Source organism: Leopardus geoffroyi, chromosome C2 (genome assembly GCF_018350155.1).
Source record: "Leopardus geoffroyi isolate Oge1 chromosome C2, O.geoffroyi_Oge1_pat1.0, whole genome shotgun sequence".
Taxonomy (NCBI): domain Eukaryota; kingdom Metazoa; phylum Chordata; class Mammalia; order Carnivora; family Felidae; genus Leopardus; species Leopardus geoffroyi.
Genome location: NC_059333.1, coordinates 3203465 through 3225544, shown reverse-complemented (window position 1 = coordinate 3225544; position 22080 = coordinate 3203465). Strand labels below are relative to the sequence as shown.

At 54.0% G+C, this 22080-nt stretch overlaps 1 protein-coding gene across 7 annotated transcripts in view; it reads left to right on the top strand.

Annotated features, from left to right (window-relative positions):
* Positions 1–22080, top strand: part of PKNOX1 (PBX/knotted 1 homeobox 1) — a 58294-nt gene that overhangs the window by 25275 nt on the left and 10939 nt on the right. For 4 of the 7 annotated variants that reach the window (XM_045501253.1, XM_045501252.1, XM_045501255.1 and 1 more), the window contains 7 exons: positions 1204–1311; positions 4482–4609; positions 7393–7564; positions 9298–9468; positions 13760–13859; positions 14762–14859; positions 21169–21297. In XM_045501253.1, coding sequence (XP_045357209.1) covers positions 1261–1311; positions 4482–4609; positions 7393–7564; positions 9298–9468; positions 13760–13859; positions 14762–14859; positions 21169–21297 — 849 coding nt within the window. In that variant the 5' untranslated portion in view covers positions 1204–1260. The remainder of the gene's footprint in view (positions 1–1203; positions 1312–4481; positions 4610–7392; positions 7565–9297; positions 9469–13759; positions 13860–14761; positions 14860–21168; positions 21298–22080) is intronic. The other 3 variants (XM_045501258.1, XM_045501256.1, XM_045501257.1) reach the window with 1 other exon arrangement.

The window sequence follows — 22080 nt, the reverse complement described above, 5'->3', positions numbered from 1 at the left end:
GGTCGCCCTCACCTCATCACCTCCTGATGCCTGTGTGCACGGTGACCGGTTTGTGCCTGTCTGCCCCGGACCCACGCTCTGCCAGTGCACAGGACAGGGCTTGAGACAGGAGCCTTTGCTGAAGGAAGGAGGGTAACCTCGTTTGCCCCTTGGCTTTTCATGCGGTCACGTCGTGAGCCCCCACCTCATGCCGGCTCCCTGGGCAGGGGGGAGGCCCTGTTACTCGGGCTCCTCGGGGTAGCACGGCCCCCCGGGAGAGCCTCCCCCGGGGCGGGCCGTGGGCTGGACACCCTGCTCCTTCTGGCTGGGCCTCGGGACGTGCTTCTCACTCCGCCCCCGGCTTGCTGGTCTCCGACTGGATTTTTTCCAGTGAGCACAGTGTCCCAGAGCGTCGCTTCCCCCGGTGACCTTCAGTGGCCGAGCTAGGGCAGAGCAAGCGGAATAACTGCCCTTGACCTCGTGACCTTGTCGGCACAGCCTGGGCTGTCGGAGCCTCTCTGGCCGCCCCAGGACGTTATCGGTTCCCATGCCACAGTGCAGGTGCTCCTAGCCCCCCACCCCCACCCCTGCCGCTGTAATGAGTCACTTTACGTTGCCCTCAAGTAAATGAACCGTCTTTCCGCCTGTGTATCACACCTGTGTTAGGGGAGTGCCCTTCACCGCTCCCGTCTGAGGTCCGGTCTCCGGACCCCTGGTCGCTGGGCTCTGTGTCCGGGGCACGTGGCCAGAAGGGCGCCCCGTCACCCGGCTGGGAGAGCTGGCCCTGCATCCTGCCCCCCCGCTGCACGTGTGGTCCCTGACATTCCCTGTATTTGTGGCCACCGCCCCCTCCCCCACCACCACACCCCTGCGGCCTTGGCTGCCCCAGGAAAGCTGAGCCTCACCGACTCGCCGTGGTGCCCCAGGACCCACAGCGCTGTCCCGCGTGTGTAGACGGTTACTAGATGCTTGTTGGCTGAGTGGATGAATGAACCCAGGTGGCTAAAACCTGAAAGCCAGTCAGGGCCCGGGGCAGGGACAAACACGTGACCGCTAAGTGAGTGGGGTGGTGCTGAGGGGGGTCGGCTGTCGACAACGCCAGCGTGGCGTTTCCCTCTCCGTGCGCAAACACGTGTTCTTGAAAAGTACCCGGGTGCCGTGGAAGGGGGGGCCCAGAGTGCTCGGCAGTTACTAACTGACGCTCTTCTGCTTGTGTTTCCCCAGACGCCATTTGCTTTTGATGCAAGATGATTTGATGCTTTCCTCTGAGACCCATGAACCATGATGGCTACACAGACACTAAGCATAGACAGCTATCAAGACGGGCAGCAAGTGAGAGCTGGGGCTTTATTCTGCATTCTCAGTGCCGCCAGGGGACCGGCGCCTTGTGTAGTTACGTTCAGTTTCATCGAGCTGCGCCCTGCGTTTCGTACGTGTTGCTGCCCGGAGAGGCCAGCCATGGAGCTGCTGGCGTCGCTTCCCCCGGGGTCAGCAGGCCGCCAGTGCTTTTGACTCCCCGAGTCGCGGTTTCTTGGGGGTTTGCCCTGTTAGTGTCTGTGTTAGCGAGGCTTGTTGCCTTCAAAGAAAAGCGGGGTGCCGTTGCTAAAAGCCGGGCCCCAGGTGGCTGAGCTCAGCGGGAGGCGTGGTGTGGGCGGCAGAGGGCACCGTCCCGATGGACGGTGTGGTGCGGAGCCCGTGCCATCTGCTTACGTCGCACGGCTGTGCCCGGACGGCTGGCTCTGACACTGCGTGGGTGGTGTCCTGACCGCCCTCCCACCGTCCGTGGCCTTGGCTTGCCTTCGCAGCTGCAGCTGCTGGAAGGCCGGGTTTTGTGTTGTGTGCCCCAAAGCACTCGGGAGGAGGGGGTGGGGGCCTCTCCTGGGACAGCTGAGGGTGGGGCACTCTGCGTGCTGACGGTGGGGGTGGGGGCCACCCCCGTCTCCCTCGAGCCCTGGAGCTCCGTGCAGCAAAGGCCTCCCAGCCTGCCTTTGCCCCTGCTTCCTGCGCTCAGGAGGGGGTGCGGGGATGCCCAGAGGCTCTCTTTTCTCCCTGCTTGAAGATCCTAGTTAGCGGCCTGACCAACTGATCAGGCTCGATGGCCTCTCCCAGATGAGGTCACAGCCCTGCCTCAGTGAGGCTCCAGGTGGGCGCCCAGGACCTGAGACGGCCTCCCTTGTGACTCTCCTTGGTGGCCGGTCTCGTGCCCTTCCTGGCTTGGTTCCTGTGGCACAGACTTGGTTTTTGTGGGCTTTTGAAAAACGTCTCGGGGTCTGAGCTTCTTACAGGAATTGAGTTGGGGGGTCCCTTTCAGCCTGCTCTCTGCATCTGGAAGCCCCGCAATATTTCCAAGTGATTTTGTTTCTAAAACGCCAAGCTGGGGTTGTCCCTTCCTCTCCCACTGCTGAACCCTGCAGCGGGGGGGGGACCCCGCATCGCCCTTGCACTCAGCATCGCCCTCGCACTCACCTCTGCCCCACTTTCCCGCGCATCCCTGCCCTGTGGCCCTGGGCCTGGCCCTGGCTCTTCCTCAAGCAGCAGGGGGGCCAGTGCCTTCCTGTCTGGCAGGTCTTTGTGCAAATGCTTCCTGGGAAGACTCCCCTGCCCCCCCCCCCCAGGCCTGCCCCCTGCTCCCTCCCTGCTTGTACCTGGTTCTCCTTTGTGGCACTGATCACCTGCTGGCAGGTCCTGTTCGGAGTCCCCTCCCCCCGCAGGGCAGGCGCAGACGGGCGTCCTGGTGCCCTGATGGGGTCGTGTCCTGTGCAGTGCCAGGCACGGGGAGGGACAGAGCCTCGCTTTTAACAGCCAAGCTCTTTCCCACGACACGCAAAACTCGTGAGCGTTATGTTACGCGTTGACTGTCCCACGGTGTGGCTCTGCCTCCCCTCCACACTTGGACAGCGAGCCTTCCCTTCCTTCGCGACCATTAAAGAAAGAAAGAAACAAACCCGAAGACCTGAAATACATCTTTTGACGCTTGTTTATCATACTGTCGGATCTCCCTCCAGGAAGGTTGTGTTCGATTGGGCTTGTTAGTTGCTTCACTGCTTCGTGTTTTCAAGAGAGAAACAATTTCCCAGCCGCGCTGCGCCATCTGAAGGCAGTGGGACAGAGGTCTCCCTGCACATCTGGGCTGACAGACTAGAGCCTGCACTGCAGGACAGGGCTCCCTCGCCGGGCGGGCGACTACCCCCGTCTGTCAGGGGGGTCGCATGGCAGGGAGCAGGTTCTCTCCCTGCCTGGGGACAAGCCCCTTCCCCGAGTGCCCCCACCAGCTGCTTCCCCGGGGCGCGGAGTCATGGCAGCTGGCGGCAGGGCAGGTGAGTTCCGGTCCTGAAGCAGCTGAGGGCACTGGTAATCTGCTCCTGGATAATTACAAGTTTACTGCAGCAATTTAGGGTTTTTTTTTAATGTTTATTTTGAGAGCAAGTGAGTGCATGGTGCGGGGTGGCGGGGGTGGGGGTGGGGAGACGGGCGAGGAGCAGAGAGGGAGAGAGACGGAGAGAATCCTAAGCAGGCTCCGTGCTGTCAGCACAGAGCCGGGCTTGGGACTCCATCTAACAACTGACATCATGACCTGAGCCGAAAGCAGGAGTCAGATGCTTAACTGACCGAGCCACCCAGAGCCCCCCAGCAAGTTGGAATTTTTTTCTGTAAACTGAATTCTTTATGTTTAAGGATTTAAAGACTTTTCACCTAAGTTACAAACCAAAATAGCTAGTTTAAAGCAATTTACATTTATTTATTTACTTTTGAGAGACAGAAAGAGACAGTGCAAGTGGGGAGAGGCAGAGAGAGAAGGAGACGCAGAATCCAAAGCAGGCTCCAGGCTCTGAGCCATCAGCACAGAGCCCGACGCGGGGCTCGAACTCACAAACCGTGGGATCGTGACCTGAGCCGAAGTTGGAGGCTCAAACAATTGAGCCACCCAGGCGCCCCTTAGTTTAAAGCAATTTAAATGATAATATCTAGACGCTATTTCTTTAAACACCGCCAGTCTTTACTTTCTAAATACAGTGACTTTTTTTTCCAAAATGTTTATAGATGATGTATTCCTGAAATTTAAGAATAGATAGGGGAGAGTTTCAGCCCTGCCATGACTACGTTCGTTTTCGTGACAAGATAGGAAGTTTGGACTGTTTGTTTCTACCTCTCAAGCTGTGATGTTGCTCAGTGTGAGGGTTTAGGGCAGGAAGAGACACACACAGTAAGGTGACTTAATCCCCTCGGCACTCTGGAGGTGGCATATTTTTTGAAAATCACACGCAGTTCACAGACATCGGCCCTCAGTTTTCAAGATGATTTGGAAACTCAACCTTTGTTTTAGCCATTTGCAAAACGTGCTAGACTCAAAGGAGTTTTGTTGGTGGTGATTTTGATGGATTCTCGCCAGCCACCCAACCGTCTCCCACTTTACCAGTCCCCTTGTTTCTGCTTGAGAAGAGAATACTTAGTAGCAGTTTACTTTGTGTTTAGTAACAAAAACTCTCCTCCTCCTTTCACAGATGCAAGTAGTAACAGAGTTAAAAACGGAGCAAGATCCCAACTGCTCTGAACCGGATGTGGAAGGAGTGAGCCCTCCCCCGGCGGGCTCCCAGACACCAATGGACGCAGACAAGCAGGCCATTTATAGGTAGCGATGAGATGTGATGCGCGTGGGTTTTAGTAGGGGTAAGAGGAGCAGAGAAACTTGTTAAATGGAATATGCTGGAGCTGGCAGCTAGGCAGAGCATTAGGTATGGTGTGATAACCACTAGGGTGAGCAGTTTCTCGAATTAAGATGTTATTCCTACTACCTTAAAAAAAAAGTTTTGGAATCTAAATCTGTATTTTAGTCAACCCTGCAAGAAGAAATCTTCAAGCCCAGACAATTCTACTGGGGAATCCTACCAAAAATAAAGAAGGAAAAAACAGCAAGTCTACACAGTCTCTTCCAGAAAAAGGAAGAGGGGAGGCTTTCCAACTCAGCTTATGAATGAGCATCACCATGATACTAAAGCCACAGACAATACAGAAAGGAAAATACACGCCAGTGCGCCTCACGAACTTACACGTAAAAATAGTTAATCCAGTATTAACAAATCAAATTCAGTGACATATAAAAAGAATCACCTGCAGTGACCAAGTAGAGTTTATCCCAGGAACTCAAGACTGATCCACTAGTCAAAGTTCAACCAGTGAGACCCACAACACGCTCGTATCGGTTGACACAGAAAAGTCAACAGCTAATTATGGTTAAAAGCTGTCGGTAAAGTGGTAATAGAGGGAAACTTTCCTAACCTGATGAAGGGCAACCTCCAAAAATCTATTGTTCTCATTATGTTTAGTGGCCAAAGACTGTTTTCTGTAAGATTGGGAATAAGGCAGAGATGCCCACTCGGCCTCCCCCTGTTCAGTACTGTAATGGAAGTCATAGCCAGTGCAGTAAGGCAAGAAAAAGAAAGAAAAGGCATACCAGCTTAGAAAGGAAGAGAGAAAACTGGCTTTGTGCACCAACAACACGATCGTCTACATCAAAAATCCCAAAGACTCCACCGAAAAATGTCCAGGACTGAGTTTCATAAGGTCACAGGTTACAAGGGCAACACACAGAAACAAACCCTGTTTCTATACCGGTAATATACAATTGGAAACGGAAATTAGCAAGACAACCCCATTTAGAAGAGCACCAAAACAGGTGTAAACCTAACAAAACACAGACCCTTGGTGCTGAAAACTGTAAATGCTGACGCAAGCAATCAGACAGAACCTAGGTGGTGGGGCATACCGTAGTCACGGATCGCAAGGGTCAGCACAGCACGGATGTCATTTCCCCTGAAATCCACCTGCAGGTTTAGCACAATTGCGATTAAGGTCTCAGCGGGATGTTTTTGTGCATATAGATAAGCCAGTTCTGAATTGTACGTGGCAGATGAAGGAACTAGACCAGCTAAGACAGTGTCGAAGAGGAAGACTACAGTCGGGCTTCAAGGCTGACCCGGGTGTTAGAGTAATGACGATGTCATGATGCCGGTGAAGGGCTAGGATCAGCGTCACTGATAGTCCAGAAGTAGGTGTACAAAAACACGATTTATGCGACCTTTGCAAAGGTGCCAACGCAGTTCGGTGGAGTGGAGGCAGCCTCTCCAACAAGCGGTGTTGGAACAGTTAGACGTTCACCTGCCGGGAGAAGACCCTTGACCTCATGTCACGTTTTATACAGAAGTTAACTCAAGACGGAGCATAGATGTCAGTGTAAAACTTGCAACTGTAGAGCTGGTCTCTCCACACAGTGGAGCATCATGCAGCCATAAAAAGGAATGACGTACCAATATGCGGTACGGCACTGATGGTCCTTGAAAACGGTGTCGCTAAGTGAAGGAGGCTAGAGGCCAAAGGGCATGTATCCTGTGATTCCTTTTATCTGTCTGTCTGTCTATCTATCTATTTGTTGATTTAATTTTTTATTTTTTATAGTTTACATCCAAATTAGCTAGCATATAGTGCAGCAATGATTTCAGGAATAGATTCCTTAGTGCCCCTTCCCCATCTAGCCCATCCCCCCTCCCACAACCCCTCCATCAACCCTCAGTTTGTTCTCCATGTTTATGAGTCTCTTCTGTTTTGTCCCCCTCCCTGTTTTTGTATTATTTTTGCTTCCCTTCCCTTATGTTCATCTGTTTTGTGTCTTAAAAGTCCTCATAGGAGTGAAGTCATATGATTTTTGTCTTTCTCTGACTAATTTCACTTAGCATAGTACCCTCCAGTTCCATCCACGTAGTTGCAAATGACAAGATTTCATTCTTTTTTGATTGCCGATTGTGTATATATATATATATATATATATATATATATACACACACACCACATCTTCTTTATCCATTCATCCGTCGATCGATGGACATTTGGGCTCTTTCCATACTTTGGCTATTGTTGATAGTGCTGCTGTAAACATGGGGGTGCATGTGTCCCTTCAAAACGGCACACTCGTATCCCTTGGATAAATGCCTAGTAGTGCAGTTGCTGGGTCGTAGGGTAGTTCTGTTTTTAGTTTTTTTGAGGAACCTCCACACTGTTTTCCAGAGTGGCTGCACCAGTCTGCATTCCCATCCGTGATTCTTTTTATACGAAATGTCCAGAACTGGCGAATCCGTAGAGACAGACAGTAGATTAGCAGCGGCTTGGGACTGGGGTTTGGGGGAAAACGGAGAGTGGCTGCTAATGGCGATAGGGTTTCTTGGGGGACGATGAGAATGTTATAAAATTGCCTTGGTGGTGAGTATAGTAAACACCACTGAATTGTCCGCTTTAGAGTGGAGGTTGTTTCGTACAGGAACTGTCTCTCAGCCACGCTGTTATATAAGCCAGTGCATACGTTCATACTAAAATATTCTCCTGAAAATGTGGAACGTACATTTAAAATTTTTCTCCCCCCAGGCATCCACTATTTCCACTACTAGCTTTGTTGTTCGAAAAATGCGAACAGTCTACCCAGGGCTCAGAAGGCACGACCTCTGCCAGTTTTGATGTAGATATTGAAAATTTTGTAAGAAAGCAAGAGAAAGAAGGAAAACCCTTCTTTTGCGAAGACCCGGAAACCGACAATTTAGTAAGTAAAAGAAACGTTTTATTCTTACGTCTTATTGCTTCCCAGTTTCAAATCTGACCAATAAATTTTAAGCTTCCAATTAGAACTTTAGGATGTAGTTCTGCTAAAGGGGAGCATCATACAGTTCGTGAACTAGCTTCCTGTACCTGTGACCTCAGTGTCCCCACGTCGTCCAGCTTCTCCAGTGACCTTATGTAAGAACCCGAGGAGAGGACCGGAGCCTGCATCGCAAGGGGCCGGGGATCCACTTCTCAACATTTGTAACGTCCCCCGGAGTCGGCGTGCTCACGCGCTGGGCTGCTCGGGCAGCGTGTCTGGGCCCCGCTTCAGTTCTTGGCCTCTCCCTGGTCACGGACACACGACCTTCTTCTCCGAGACAGACGGACCTCATGCTCAGTCTTGAGGCTGGTATTTGTGGCGGGAGGCAGGGCTGTGCGTGCGCTCGGGGAGGCCCGTGAACGGAGCGAGGCAGGCTGACCAAAGGGCTCCCAGGTTCCCCGCTGCTTCCCTCGGCCTTTCTGCTCGAAGCCAGTTGGTCTCACCTTGGCGCCCTCCCTCCAGCTCCGGCCCCGAGGTTCAGGGTTGTGTGTGCTTTCTCAAGGGAGCGGACACTTTGTTGGAGCGAACGTCAGTGCCGGACCCGGAGGGAGTGGGGCCCGTCCGTGCTGGTGGAAAACCGTTAGCCTGTGGCCGGGGGCCTGCCCCTTCACCAGGTTTCCCTAGAGCACACTAACTCCCAGCCCCGAGCCCTGGTCAGGGCCCTTAGCAGCAGAAAAACATCCTTGGAAAAGTTTTCCCTGAATAAATTGCCCGCATCTTTGTTGCCCTTCAAGTTTCTCATTATACATTCAGCCCTCACTGCCTAATGGATTTTGTGATGAGTTGTCCGACCTCGAGTAAGTCTCCTCATCTTTGAAATGGGACTAGCAGCGCCCGCCCTCTTGGGGTGAGACTCAGAAGCTCTCTCCGCCTCTGAATCTCTGTCATACAGCCATCAGTGCGTGGGCCGCGGGTACAGCCAGAGTGGCCCCGGGCTCTCCTGACCGGTGTTCGAGCACAGGGCCTGGCAGAGTTTGGTTCGTGGTCACTCTCGGTCCACAAATACATGTGAATTACTGCCACCCAGGTCACAGGGGGAGGGGCTGGGCTCCGGGTTGTGGATTCACGGCAAGTGGTGGTTTCCATCTGAGACCGCTGTCTACCGCTGTGGGGCAGGTGACTCCAGAACTTAGCGACTTGACACAGTCACTGTAAAACTTTTGGGAAAATCGTAAAAGCCCGCATCTGGCACTGGGCGGGGAGTTCTCGGGCTGGACACCGAAAGCACAATCCGTAGAGGGCAGAGTCGGTTAACTGGGGTTGTGTCCAAATGAAGAGCTGCCTATGCGGTGGGCACGGACTCCTCCCCGTTTGCAGACGAAGAAGCGGGAGGTAAGCACCTCACTGGCTGTGCTGCGGGTCGGCCGTGGGGCCGGGCCGAGGCCCTGCTGTCTCCCGCTGCAGCGACTCCCCGAGGGCGGCCCTGGGGCCATCTGGGTCCCCACACAGCGGATGCCGCTGAGGTACGGAAGGCCGGCGGCGCCGGGGCGACTTGCTGTTTGGCCTGCTTTCTGGCGTCACTCCCCTCGTGTCCCCGGCGGTGCAGGCGGGCGTGGCGGCGCGGCTCGGGCCAGTCACGGAGCGGCCCTGCGCTCCTGCCTGCCTGTCTCAGGGCCCGTTGTCTCTGCTTCCAGATGGTGAAGGCAATCCAGGTTTTGCGCATCCATCTTCTTGAGCTGGAGAAGGTGAACGAGCTCTGCAAAGACTTCTGCAGTCGCTACATTGCTTGTCTAAAGACGAAAATGAACAGCGAGACCCTCCTGAGCGGGGAGCCCGGAAGCCCGTACTCCCCCGTCCAGCCCCAGGTATTCACGTACGTTCGGGCCCCGCTCTGCTCCTCGGTTACCGTCCTGTCCGCGAGGGGACGGCTGCTCGTCACCGTCGGTCCGGACACCGACAGCCCTTTCAGAACATCCGGGCCGTCTACGGCCGTCCTGCCCACAGAGGTTTCCAGATCTCTGAGCCTGGCCTGGGCTGGCAGTGAATTCCCTCAAGCCCGAAAGACAGTCCCTCCGGGCGTCACACAGCCACGGAAGTGAGGCCTCGGTCTGTGTACCGTGCCCCAGATCCCGTCCTTCTGGGCGATAGAGTACCTTTCACTTCTTTCCTTCTTTTTTAAAATATGTTTTTTGTTCATTATTTCTTAAAATGGTGGTAAGGTACACGTGTCATAAATGTGCCATCTTAACCATTTAAAAATTTGTTTTAACGTTTTAATTTATTTTTGAGACAGAGACAGACTATGAGTGGGGGAGGGGCAGAGAGAGAGAGAGTGGGAGACGCAGAATCCAAAGTGGGCTCCAGGCTCCGAGCTGTCAGCACAGAGCCCGACGCGGGGCTCGAACTCGTGAACCGCAAGCTCACGACCTGAGCCGAAGTCGGCCCTCAACCGGCCGAGCCCCCCAGGTGCCCCTCATCGTAACCGTTTTTACGTGCACAGGTCCGTGGCTGAAGCACGTCCACACTGTCGTGCCACCGTCCCCGCCCTCCGTCTCCAGAACTTCCCACGTTCTCAAACTGGAAGCCTGTCCCCGTTAACTACTAACTCCCCCTTCTCCCCTCCGCAGTCCCTGGCTCACCATTCTGCTTTCTGTGTCTATGAATTTGATTCGTCTGGGCACCTGATGTAAGGGAAATCCTACGGTATTTGTCCTTCTGTGTTTGGCGTATTTTGCGGAGCGCAGTGGCCTCAAGGTCCACCCACAGGAAGCACTGGTGCCCTTGAGCCGTTCTGGTGGCAGGCGGTGGTCCGTGTGGTCGTAATCTGCACTTCCCTGATGGCTGACGGCGCCGACATCTTTCCGTGGGCTTAGTTGCCATCTGGAGATCCTCTCTGGTAGAACGTCTGCTCGTGTCTTTTGCCCGTTTTCTAGGTTTTTTTTAACTGTTGTCTTGAGAGTAGTCTAGATACGGGTCTCTTATTGGCTATGTGGTTTGTAAATATTTTCTCCCAAGTCCGTGGCTGATCTTTTCATCCTCTTCCCAGGGTCTTTTGCAGAACAAACATTTTAAATTTCGATCAAGTCCCACGTATCAGCTCTTCCTTTGATGAGCTGTGCTTCTGGTGGTGAGTCTGAGAACTCTGCCGAGCCCTGGAGCCCCAAGATTTTCTCCAGTCCTTTTTCTGCAAGTTGTGTGTTTCACACTCAGGTCCACGACCCATCTTGAGTTAACTCTTGTACGAAGTGTGAGGGTTTAGGTGGAGGCTGCTTCTGGAAGTTCCTCCGTCGAGTTGCTTTTGTGACACTGTCACAATGCCGGTCTGTTTGTGTCTGTCTGTTTCTGTCCCCTCTGTTGTCACACTGCTGGATGTATTCCCACCGTGTAGCCGTGGTTACTGGAGCTATTTGGTAAGTCTCAGATCGGGGTGGACTGTATCGTCCCCCTTTATTCTTCTTTCTCAAAACGGTTTTAGTTATTCTAGTTCCTCTCCGTGTAAATTTCGAAGTGATCTTGTCTGTATCTACAAAACAACGTTACTGAGATTTTGACAGGAATGGCATTAAGCCCGTGGATCGTTTCGGGGCGAATCGACATCTTTCCTGTGTTGGCTCTTCTGGTCCGCAGACATGATATGTCTCTCCATTTATTTACTCTTCTGTGATTTTTTTCATCAGTGTTTTGTAAGTTTGTCTTATAAGTCCTACACGTGTGTTTTTAGAATTACACCTGCGTATTTTTTTGAGCAATCATAAATGGTATTCTATCTTTGACTTCAGTGTCCCGGCTAGTAGTTAGAAATATAGTTGATTTTTGTGTGTCTGTCTCATATCCTGCGACCTTGCGGAACTCACTTGTTAGTTCTAGGAGGTCCTTCTCATAGATTCCTTAGGATTTCCTACTTGTTAAGTTGTATCATCTGCAGATAGGAATAGTCCGTTCCTTCCTTCTTGATCCATATGCTTTTTATTTCCTTGTCTTACCTTGCTACATTGTCTAGAACATCCAGTGCTATCTTGAATACAGTTGGTGGGAGTGGACGTCCTGCCCTATTCCCAGTCTTAGGGGGAAAGCATTCTGCCTTCCAATGTTTTTTTTTTTTTTTTTAATTTTTTTCTAACATTTATTCATTTTTGAGAGACAGAGTGCGGATGAGGGAGGGGCAGAGAGAGAGGGATACACAGACTCTGAAGCAGGCTCCAGGCTCTGGCTCTGAGCTGTCAGCACAGAGCCTGATGTGGGCCTTGAACCCACGAACCATGAGATCATGACCTGAGCTGAAGTCGGACACTCAACCGACTGAGCCACTCAGGTGCCCCCGCCTTTCACTGTTAATTATAATTTTACTGGAAGGTTTTTTCTTGATGCTTTTTTTTTTTTTTTTCGCTCGATGCTTTTCATCAAGGTGAGGAAGTTCCCCTCTAGTCCTGTTTTTTTTTTTTTTTTTTTTCCGGAGAGTTTTTTTTTATTATGTTGAATTTTTTCAAATGCTTTCCCTGCATGAATTGATGTGATTATGTGATTTTTCTCCTTTCTTCTGTTAACATGGAGGTAGATCACGTTACTTGATTTTTCGAATATTGAACAAGCCTCACATTCCTGGAATAAATACCCCTTGGTCGCAGCACATTAATTCTTTTTATATAGGTTCCCGAATTCTGTTTGCTGTATGTTGTGAGACGTTTGTGTGTCCATACTGATGGTGGTTTCTTTTTTGTTACAGTCTTTGCCAAGGTTTCGTATCAGAATAATACGACTTTACAAAATGAGATGAAGAGGATTCCCTCCTTTTCTGTTCTCTGGAAGTGATTATGTAGAATTGGTGTGAATTCTTCGTTACGTGTTTGATAGAATTCTCCAGTGACGGTACTTGGACCTGGAGGTTTCTTTTCTGAGTTTTCGAGCTACAAATTCCGCGTCCGCAACAGTTACCGGGCTGTTGGGATGGTGTGTTTCGTGTTGGCTTCTGTCTAGACGTCACATGTGTTTGTGCCCAGTTGTCGACAGAGCCCCTCCTGCCGTTGGCGTCTGCAGGCCCTGTGGCGCCCCCCCGCCTCCCCTTCCTGGTGCTGGTAACTTGTCACCTCTCTTTTTTCCTGTCTTAGCAGGTTTGTCGGTATATTGATCTTTTCAGGGAACCAGCTCTTTTTTCCATTGGTTGTTCTCTGTTGTTTTTCTATTTTCAGTTTCATCGATTTCTGCTTTGATCTTGATTATTCCCTTCTTTCTGCTTGCTTTGGTTTCATTTTGTCCCTCTTCTTCTAGGTCCTTCATGTGGGAGCTTGGATATTTGATTTGGATGAATTAATTTTTATTCTAACCAAGTTCATGTGGCAGATGCTGTGTGTCCCTACCAAAGCTCGGACACACACTCGGATCGGTGCGGCAGCCTGCAGAGTAATCGTCTTCGGGTTTTCGCGCCGATGCCATCTAATTGCTCAAATACCTGCGTGCCGGTGGTGTGCCAGACCCTGTGCCTAGACGCCCGGCACAGAGCCCCCTTCCCGGGCACCTGCCCCAGCCGTCACAGCCCATTTGTACCTGACATGGGATGGCTGGGATCTTGATGTGGTCTTACGCTCTTTCTGTGCAACTGGCTGCAGGCCAGGCCCAGACCTAGCACTCTACGGACCTGAACACCCGGGGCGGGGGCGGGGGCGGGGGGAGGGGGGACGCCGATGTGCTCCGTGCTCTGGTGAGGGGACAGAGCTGGCCGCGGCCGCAGGTGACTCTCTGGCACCACGTGGAGCCTCCTGAGCCTGTGGCGTCATCTGTACAGGGACTCTGGTTCTTGGAAAGCTCTAGAGTGAGCCAACGGAGTGGGAAGGCTGTGCGATGACCTTAGGTCCTCCCGGCCTTCCTCGTCACGCCTCCAGGGCTTTGAGGCGAGTCTAATATGATGAGACGAAAGATGACCGTTTGGGAGCCAGGTCGAAGCTGGAATCTCGGTGCTGACGGTCGTATTTAATAGCGGGTCAGTCTGGGGTCTCTTGGTTTGCAGGTAAGGAAGGCGCGCCTTCCGGAAGGCTTGTCCTCTGCGTCTCTGTCTCGAGCACCTGGCCTTCACTGGTGGTGGCACCATGCCACTTGGTTTAAAGTTTTAAACGTGGCTTTTGTGTTTCCGCTCACTGCTCACCATGTGTTTTTGACTCCCAGCAGATTCAGAGTGCCATCTCAGGCACCCTCAGCCCCCAAGGAATCGTGGTGCCCGCGTCCGCGCTGCAGCAGGGGAACGTCACCATGGCAACAGTGGCAGGTATGCCGACGGCGAAAAGGACACTCTTTCCTTGAGCTTTTGTGCAAAAGTCCTTTATATGAGAACGGAGAAACCCGTCAGTGCAATTGCTGATTAACGCCAGTTCCTGAGACCCGTCTCTTGTTCTCATTCTCAGTAACAGATATTTTATGCAAGTTGTGCGTCCCTACCAAAAACTTCGGGGAAGAAAGGTTTTATATGGGAGTTGAAAATATATAGCAAAAACTGAGTTGTAATTTGCAGATAACGTAGTTTTTAATTGTACTCTTGGCAGCATCTGGGAAACCTTAAGTCGTGCCCTTAATGTTTGACAAACAAACAAAACTCCCTCTTAGCCTTGGTGTTACTTGCACGGCAGAAATCATCGCGGGAAGGGGACAGCGTCTGCAGGTCCCTGGTGCGTCTCCCGCATCGCAGATACAAAGCCATCGTGAGGACGGACTCGGGGCGCGCAGGGCGGGGAGAAACCCTCACACGATAGCGCGAAGGGAAGCTTCCAAGGGAGGATGGAAGCACGTTCGAGCAACAAAATACTGCGATGAAAACTACTTAGCCCCCTTGGCCAAGCCCTTTAACATGTGCTGATTGTGGGGGAAATGGAGCAAAAGAAAGGGAGTTGCAGCATCCACCCTGGCTGACGGCGCCCTGGCAATGGGACGCCTCGCTGCCCCTTGCCCGGTGCCCCGCCCCCCGCACCCCTCCCGGGGCGAGGCTCATCTGGGAGGGTCGTTTTAATAGTTTATAGTGACAAGTCCGCCAGCAGGATACTGATCATTCGACATGGCTTAAAAACCTCGTCACACCAGAGATTTGTTTTCCTTTCATGATGTACGTTGAGTGTATTGAGAATGTGGTTTTATATCACTGAGACTCAAGAGCGTTTTGATCTCTTCCTTCCTGAGGTGGCACGGTGTATCAGCCTGTCACGGTTGTCACTCCTCAAGGCCAGGTGGTGACACAAGCCCTGTCGCCCGGCACCATCAGGATCCAGAACTCCCAGGTGCGTGTGCCATTCCTGGGGGAGGGCTTGGGGGCGAGCGGGGCCGTGCGGGCACCGGAGAGCCAGGCGTGGGTGTTCCTCTGCCTGAAGACTGTGCCAGTCCCCAGTTCAGCTCAGTGTCAGCCCCGTTTCTTGTTTTACTCCCGTTTCCTTTACCGTAAGAAAGTTGCAAAGTCCAGAAAGTCCGAAGGAGCGGCAGAAAGGTCCTTCATAACCCCTTCCCCTGAGCAACCCCGTTGTCCAGTTTAGCATCGGGTGGTGTAGTTGTCTCTGGGTCTGGAGACTTAAGGCAGTGTAGACGCACTCTTCCCGCCCCCGTGGAGGTTCACAGCGGACCCAGCAGGCAGGTCTTTCAGACCCTGTGGAGGTCTTCCTGCTGAGCACCCGATGGGCCAGAGCGCCGCTTCAGGCTCGCCCTCGGGTGGCTGGTGGGGTGGCCGGGGTGCCTGCTTCACATCCGCCCACCCACCGGAGGGGAGAGCTGAGCCGGGGCTGCCCCTCCCCTGCTCCAAGGCGCCCAGTGAGGCACCACCCCCCACTTGGCCCCCCGCCTCCTGGGGAACACCAGCTTCGAGAGCACAGGAGGCCGCTTCAGGGGCAGAAGCAGCAGGTGGAAATGCTGTTACGCGCTGTGACCTTGCGGTCGACCTATGCCCTCCTTGCCTTTGTGGTAGGGGAGGCTGAACTTGGTGGACTGCCCGCCCCCTTTAAGTTGTGGAGACACACACGCGCGCACACACACACACACACACACACGTACACGTACAGTCTTGTCATTTACACGCAGCTCGGTTTAAGTCAGAAAGACCACGTTTCTGTTAGCAGCTCACACTAAGAACGTAGATTCGTTGTTTCCTGGAAGCACGGATGTTTCCTGCAGCCTCACTGACAACTGGCAGCCCACCCTTGGGGACGTTCGTGTTTCCCTTAATCAGGTAGCAGATGCGAGAGGGCCTGGGCGGCGGGGGCTGGCCCGGCCCATCCGGGACTTACCGCCTCTCACTTCACGGGCAGAGCTGGGCTGGGCTTGGGGGCCTCGTCATCTGGGCCCGCGAGGGGTGGAGGAGGAGCTAGACCCCAGCAGCATTGTCCCTGGGCTCCCCATCCAGCCCGCTGTCCCTGGAGCTCCCCTTGTGCCACAGCCGTGAACACAGCGGCGCCTGGTCGGCAGAGCGCGTCCCAGTGCCAGCGTGAACCGCTCTTAGAGAAAGACACCTTAGAGTTCGCTGCCTCCCTTCTGGAGAAGAGGTTTATTTGTCCTGATGCTTAAGAAGGAAGTTGCTGTTTAACTGAATTTTCTTAGACACACAGAGGACTAGTTTAACTAGCAAATGTGTGTTTCAGAGCAACCCCTTCTCACACAGACTCGCCTGTGACGCCCCCCAGCCCCATGAGGCGGGCTGGCGAACGCAGCCCCCTTTCTTGCTGCCTGTGAGCTGTTTCTGCTCCGGTCCTCGCGGCCCTGCAGCCCACCGTGCGCCTGTCCCCTCCCCGTCACCCTCCTCCATGTATGGCTTCTAGGTCAGCAGGGCTGGGAGGCCAGAGACACGGGCTGCCCGGGTTTCTGACGGAAGAGTGACCAGATTGACCGAGGGCTTGGGTGCAGGTGCTTTGGATAAGGTGGTGCATACGATTTTCTTTTTGTAGCTATTTGGGCTGCTCTGGGCTCCTTGCTTTTTCCTTTTTTTGGGGGTGGGGCTGGTTCTTTCTGGGCTGCAGATAATCAGGGTGACAGCTTACCGATGACGGGGTCTGTTCTTGTGTCGGAAACTGTCGCGGTCCGTTCGGTCACTGTCACGGCTCACGTGGTTGCTCTGGCCAGTATGACCCCCAGGTGAATCTCAGCGGCAGTGCGGTGGCCGTCACGGCTGAGCCCTCGTAACGCTCGCCCCCGTGCTGCCCCCTACCGCCCTGTCCTGCCCAGTGTCTGGCTGGGTCTCGGGTGCACACACGGGGGATTTTAACACGGCCACACTCGCCCAAGAGAGAGTCCGCCACCATGGGCCGCATTCTGACTTAGTGCCCGTCAGGAGGTGGGATTTGCCCTCTTCGTAGGGCGTCTCTATGGAAAGGTGTTTATGCTTCTAAAAGTGTTTTTTTTTTTTTTTTAATTTTTTAACATTGATTTGTTTTTGAGAGACAGAGAGAGACCGAGTATGAGCAGGGGAGGGGCAGAGAGAGAGGGAGACACAGAATCCGAGCTGCCAGGACAGAGCCTGAACGCAGGGCTTGAAGCCACGAACCGCAAGATCATGACCTGAGCCAAAGTCGGACGCTTAACCGACTGAGCCACCCAGGCGCCCCTAAAAACATTTTTTTGAGAAAAGAGAAGTAACCAGGGGATTTCATTGATCTCCTCTCCTTTCCTGGGAGAGTCTATTATTTGTATATTTTAGGGTTTTGCTATTGGTTGGCCTGTGACAAGGTTTTTTGCCTCCATTCTACTCTCTAACTCACTTTGCTTTGATATAAATCAAGTTTATATCGAGCTGCGTGCCCAGCTCATCATCAAGGGTCCTGAGAGGCTTGGAGCAAACCGCCACCTTTCCCGCCCGCTGTTCCCGCCTCTCGTGTCAGGCACCTGCTTCCTGATCTTACAGTCGTTCCTTCTGCTGTCTTCCTCCCCGTTTCTAAACACTAAGTCACCCCTTACACACCTGCTTTGGGCTCGCTGTCGTGGCAGGAGCCCCTGCTCGCTCTGGCTTTCCCCCGTCTTCCCTGTGTGTTTGGCCTTGTGGCCACACCCCTGCTCGGTGTTAATGTTACCCTGACTGTGTAAATACGGGTCTGTGCCGAGCTAAGTGTGTAACTGTGATCACAGCACTTTTCTGGGTCACGTGTTTGCTTCTGCCCGAGTGAACCACTGCATTGCTGAGTCCCCTGGCCGGGTGCTCGTGGGGCCGTGGCTGACACCCTCGTGCTGATCCCCCTACGCCCTGCCTTCCAGAAGGCACATCGGAGCTGCGTGCCCCCAGAAGCTCTCCGTCTCCTGCTCGCAGGGGGTCGTCTCTCTCTGGGCCAGGCACAGGGCATGCTCTTGAACTTTCCTTTGACATCACCTTCAGGAGTCCCCTCTCTTGGAGCGTATACCCTCTGCTTTCTTAGCTTTATTCCCCACTTTGAAAACGTCCAGAGGAAATATGCTGGGAGGTACATTTTGTTGAGACTTTGCAAACCTGAGAATGACTTCATTTCGGTCTCGTGATGCAATCTGTGTCCCTGTCACCAGGGCTGGAGGCCACGGCGTCTCTGTGCCCTCGTGGCCACATCGCCTGGGGAAGAGGCCAGCGTCTTCTGTCTCCCGTCGGATGCTTCTCTCCTCTGTGCTGCTGCAGCGCAGTCCCACAACCTCGTGTCCTTGAGTCGGGGACGTGTGCTCGGAGTCTCCCGGGACGGCCCTGCCCCCGCCCCGGCACGCACAGTCTCTTTCTAGAGCCTTTGCTAACTGAGCATCGGACCCTCCGAACAGAGTCTCTGGACTTGCGTGTGTTTGTGCTCCCATTGTCTCGTTCTCAGAGACTTACTTTTCTCTCCGCGCCCCCTCCCCCCACCGCCTTCCGCCCCGTCCTCGAAGTTCAAAGTGTTCAGCAGAGCAGGGATTTTCCAGACCCTCCTCGGCCTCTGTGCTTTGCGTTGAAGCTCCCGTTTTTGGCCCAAGGGTGGCCGCAGTTGTCTCTAGCTTCTGTGTTCTCGCTCTTCCCTCTGCCTCAACGTTCGTTCCCGCTGGTGTCTGCTTTTTGTGATGGAGACTTCCATTTATTTTTTAAATTATTATCAATATTATTTTATGTTTAATTTACGTCCAAGTTAGCATGTGGTGCAGCGGTGATTTCAGGAGGAGATTCCCTAATGGCCCCTCCCCCATTTAGCCCATCGCCCCTCCCGCAGCCCCTGCGGCAGCCCTCTGTTTGTCCTCTGTATTGAAGAGTCTCTTCTGTTTTGTCCCCCTTCCTATTTTTATGTTGTTCTGGCTTCCTTTCGGTTCACCTGTTTTGTCTCTTAAGGTCCTCATACACCCGGGTGAGGTCACACGATGGCTGTCTGTCTCTGCCCGACTAATTTCGTCAGCCCAGCCCTGTCCAGTTCCATGAGATGGAGCATTTCAGGTATTTGGGGACGGTTGCCTGTCCTCGGAACCTGAGCCGCTAGGAAGCCACTGGGTGCGCGTGGGGCGCGGGCCGCGGCAAGCGGGCCTCTCCGTAGGCCGGCCTCGGCGCGTCTTCCTCACTCGGTGACTCCAGAGAAGGACTCTCAGATTTCTCGCTCGGGGCACAGGCCCGGCGGCAGGGGCGGGGACGGGCTGGGGTCTCCCGTGCCGTGTGGAGGCTTTCCTTGCCCCTCACTCCCGCCGTCCAGCTGCGCTCAACACGTCCTCCGTCTCCTGCGGGCCGCGGGACAGATGGGTCATCTGCGGAGAATGACGGGGAGGGTCCGGGGCTCTCTCTGCTTCTTGAGCAAACTTCCGGCCAGTTTCCTAGGCTTTTCACCCCCCTCCTGTCCAGTCCCTGGCCTTGCTGGAGCCCCGCAGGGCCAGCGGCTGCTCTGTTCCGAGGCCCTCGGTCTGCTTCCCTCACGCAGCCTCGCCGGCCCTCTCAGACCCCATGGACGCCATCCGTGGGGTCCAGTCACACGGCCAGCCGTCACTTGGCCTATTTTTGAGCCCTCAGTTGCTTCAGCCCTGCACAAGAAAAGCGACACTGAGCCCATGTCAAGCTTCATGAGGAACATTACACGTTAATTGAGACAGATAAGGCAGACAGGCTAAAGTTTGGCCCCTGGTGCCTGGGAACTCATACTGGCGGTTCACTTCCCAGGCTTCCCTGCGCACACGTAGGAGCACGGAGAGGGCGCTCGACACCACCCGCTTTCAGCCCCCGACAAGGAAACCCGTTTCCGAAAACTCTTGTGGCCTGGATAATAATCTTTGGTTTTAAAATATTTTAGGTACAGTCAGTGTCTTAATGTCTCCTTTAAGTCATAAATTCTGTTTAGATGATATTGTTGAGGCTTTTAAAGAATGTATCCAAAATGATATAAATTCAGAGGAAGCACAGATAATACGGTGACCTCTCCAAAATAAAGTTCCAGATCCTTTCTTTTTTTCAAAAATTTTTAACGTTTATTTATTTTTGAGAGAGAGAGAGACAGAGCATGAGCAGAGCAGAAGCAGAGAGAGAAAGGGAGACACAGAATCCAAAGCAGGCTCCCGGCTCTGAGCTGTCAGCACAGAGCCCGACGCGGGGCTTGAACTCATGAACAGTGAGATCATGATTTGAGCCGAAGTTGGACGCTTAACCGACTGAGCCACCCAGGCGCCCGAGTTCCAAATCCTTTAAACTGTGTCTGTGGGGGCGCCTGGGTGCCCCAGTCAGTTAAGCATCTAACTTCGGCTCAGGTCATGGTAAATCAACTGTGTCTATGAATGCATCATATTGAAGTTGATGTTCATTTTCTTGTGGAGTCCGTTTCATACATAAGTACTAAATTCAAGTGTAACAGTAGAGAGGTCTCTGCTGTGTGTGTGTGAGGCCCTGGTGAGTGGTGATCGCTTTCGTCCCCCGCCCATGTCGTGAACACTGATGACACTGTCCCCACGGGTGTGCTGGGCATCAGGTGCGGCACCTGGGACCTGCCGGGGCCTGAGGCCTGTCCTTACAGACATCAGATCTCTCTTTCGTTTGTGTGCAGGACATTCGCGGTGCCCTGCCCGTCTTTCCTTTTGAAAGGCAACGGACAGAGCGTGTTCCCTGCTCTCCGCGGGGGGTGGGGGCATCTGTCGTGGCTGCGGAGGTGTCTGGGCCACCGGCGGTCCCTCGTCCCTTGCTCTGTGATGCTTCTGTCTGCTCCTGTGTGTGCCTTTGCCCCCCGCTCAGCCCACGGGCCGTCTCCAGCCCTCAAGCCTTCCTGCCCGTTCTTGTTGATTGCCTGACAGCTCTCTCGGCTGGGCAGGCGGTGTTTTATCACATCCCTTACCAGAGGACGCAAGGCGAAAACGGGCAGTGGATGAGAGGGCCGTGGGGTTGGCACGTCGACAGGGGAGTGACCCCGGGGACCTGTCGGTGCCCGTGTCACCTGCCTCGCCAGATGAGGGGCCACTGACAGCGAGACAGCCGTGCCCGTGGCGATGATGCCCTGGGATCCTCCTCCCGCCCCGAGTAGCCTGCACCCGCTCCAGTGCACGTGCCCCTGCTATCGACAAGTCATTTATCTGTAGATCTTTGGTTATCGTCTCCATCCGAAGTCCTGAGCCACTTGGATGTGTCATAATTTTCTGTGCTTTCTAACATTTTCTTTTCAATTGTTTAAAAGCTCCAGTTACAGTTAAACCAAGATCTCAGCATCTTGCATCAAGATGACGGCTCAGCTAAGAACAAAAGGGGCGTTTTGCCGAAGCATGCCACCAACGTGATGAGATCTTGGCTCTTTCAGCACATAGGGGTAAGAACGCAAGTGACCGCACCGCTAGCCGCACCCCGAGCTGCTTGCTTTCTGGCGCGCTTCCCGCGGAAGATGTGCTGGTCTGCGCGAGCGGGCCCGGCGTGGAGTATCGGTCTTTTGTCGACCGTCCAGACGTCGGGGTGGAGTACGGGGGGAAGGAGGGTTACCAAAACCCGGAGGCCACCCCCTCAAGTGACTTAGACAGGAGGGCACCCCCGGTGAAGAGGGAATACTTCAGCTCCCGTCAATCCCGTGCGTGCGTGCGAGCCAGCTCCCCGTGAGTGATGACGGGGTGAGGTGGGGTGAGGTCAGTTAGGGAGGCGGGCAGGCAGAGGCCGGGTCGGGGCAAAGCCTGGGCAGACAGCGCGATGTCGCACGTATTGGACTTGAAAGGAAGAGGTGGGAAGGTCGAAGATCGCGACGTGGACGGAGGGGGGAGCACGTGACACAGAGCGGGGCCCACAGGCAGCGCCAGCCCATCCACGTTGCGTGTGTGCGCCTGTTTCCTCCCCTGGGTCACGGCCACGTCGTCTCCGCGAGGTGTCCCCTCCCGGGAAGCACATACTTGCTGCCCCGCTCAGCGGGGACACCCTCGGCCCGCGTGCCCCTGAACCTGCGGGAGGCGTGTGGCCCGGAGCAGCTTCCAGGAGTGACCGCCCAGCCTGCTGGCCAGGACCACGAGTGACCAGGCTGGCTTTCGGGGGAGCGTGTGGCGAGACCGAGGTGGGCAAGTGGACGCCACGTGCTGCGTTAAGCCACGTCCGGCGGAAGGAGGGGCCTTTG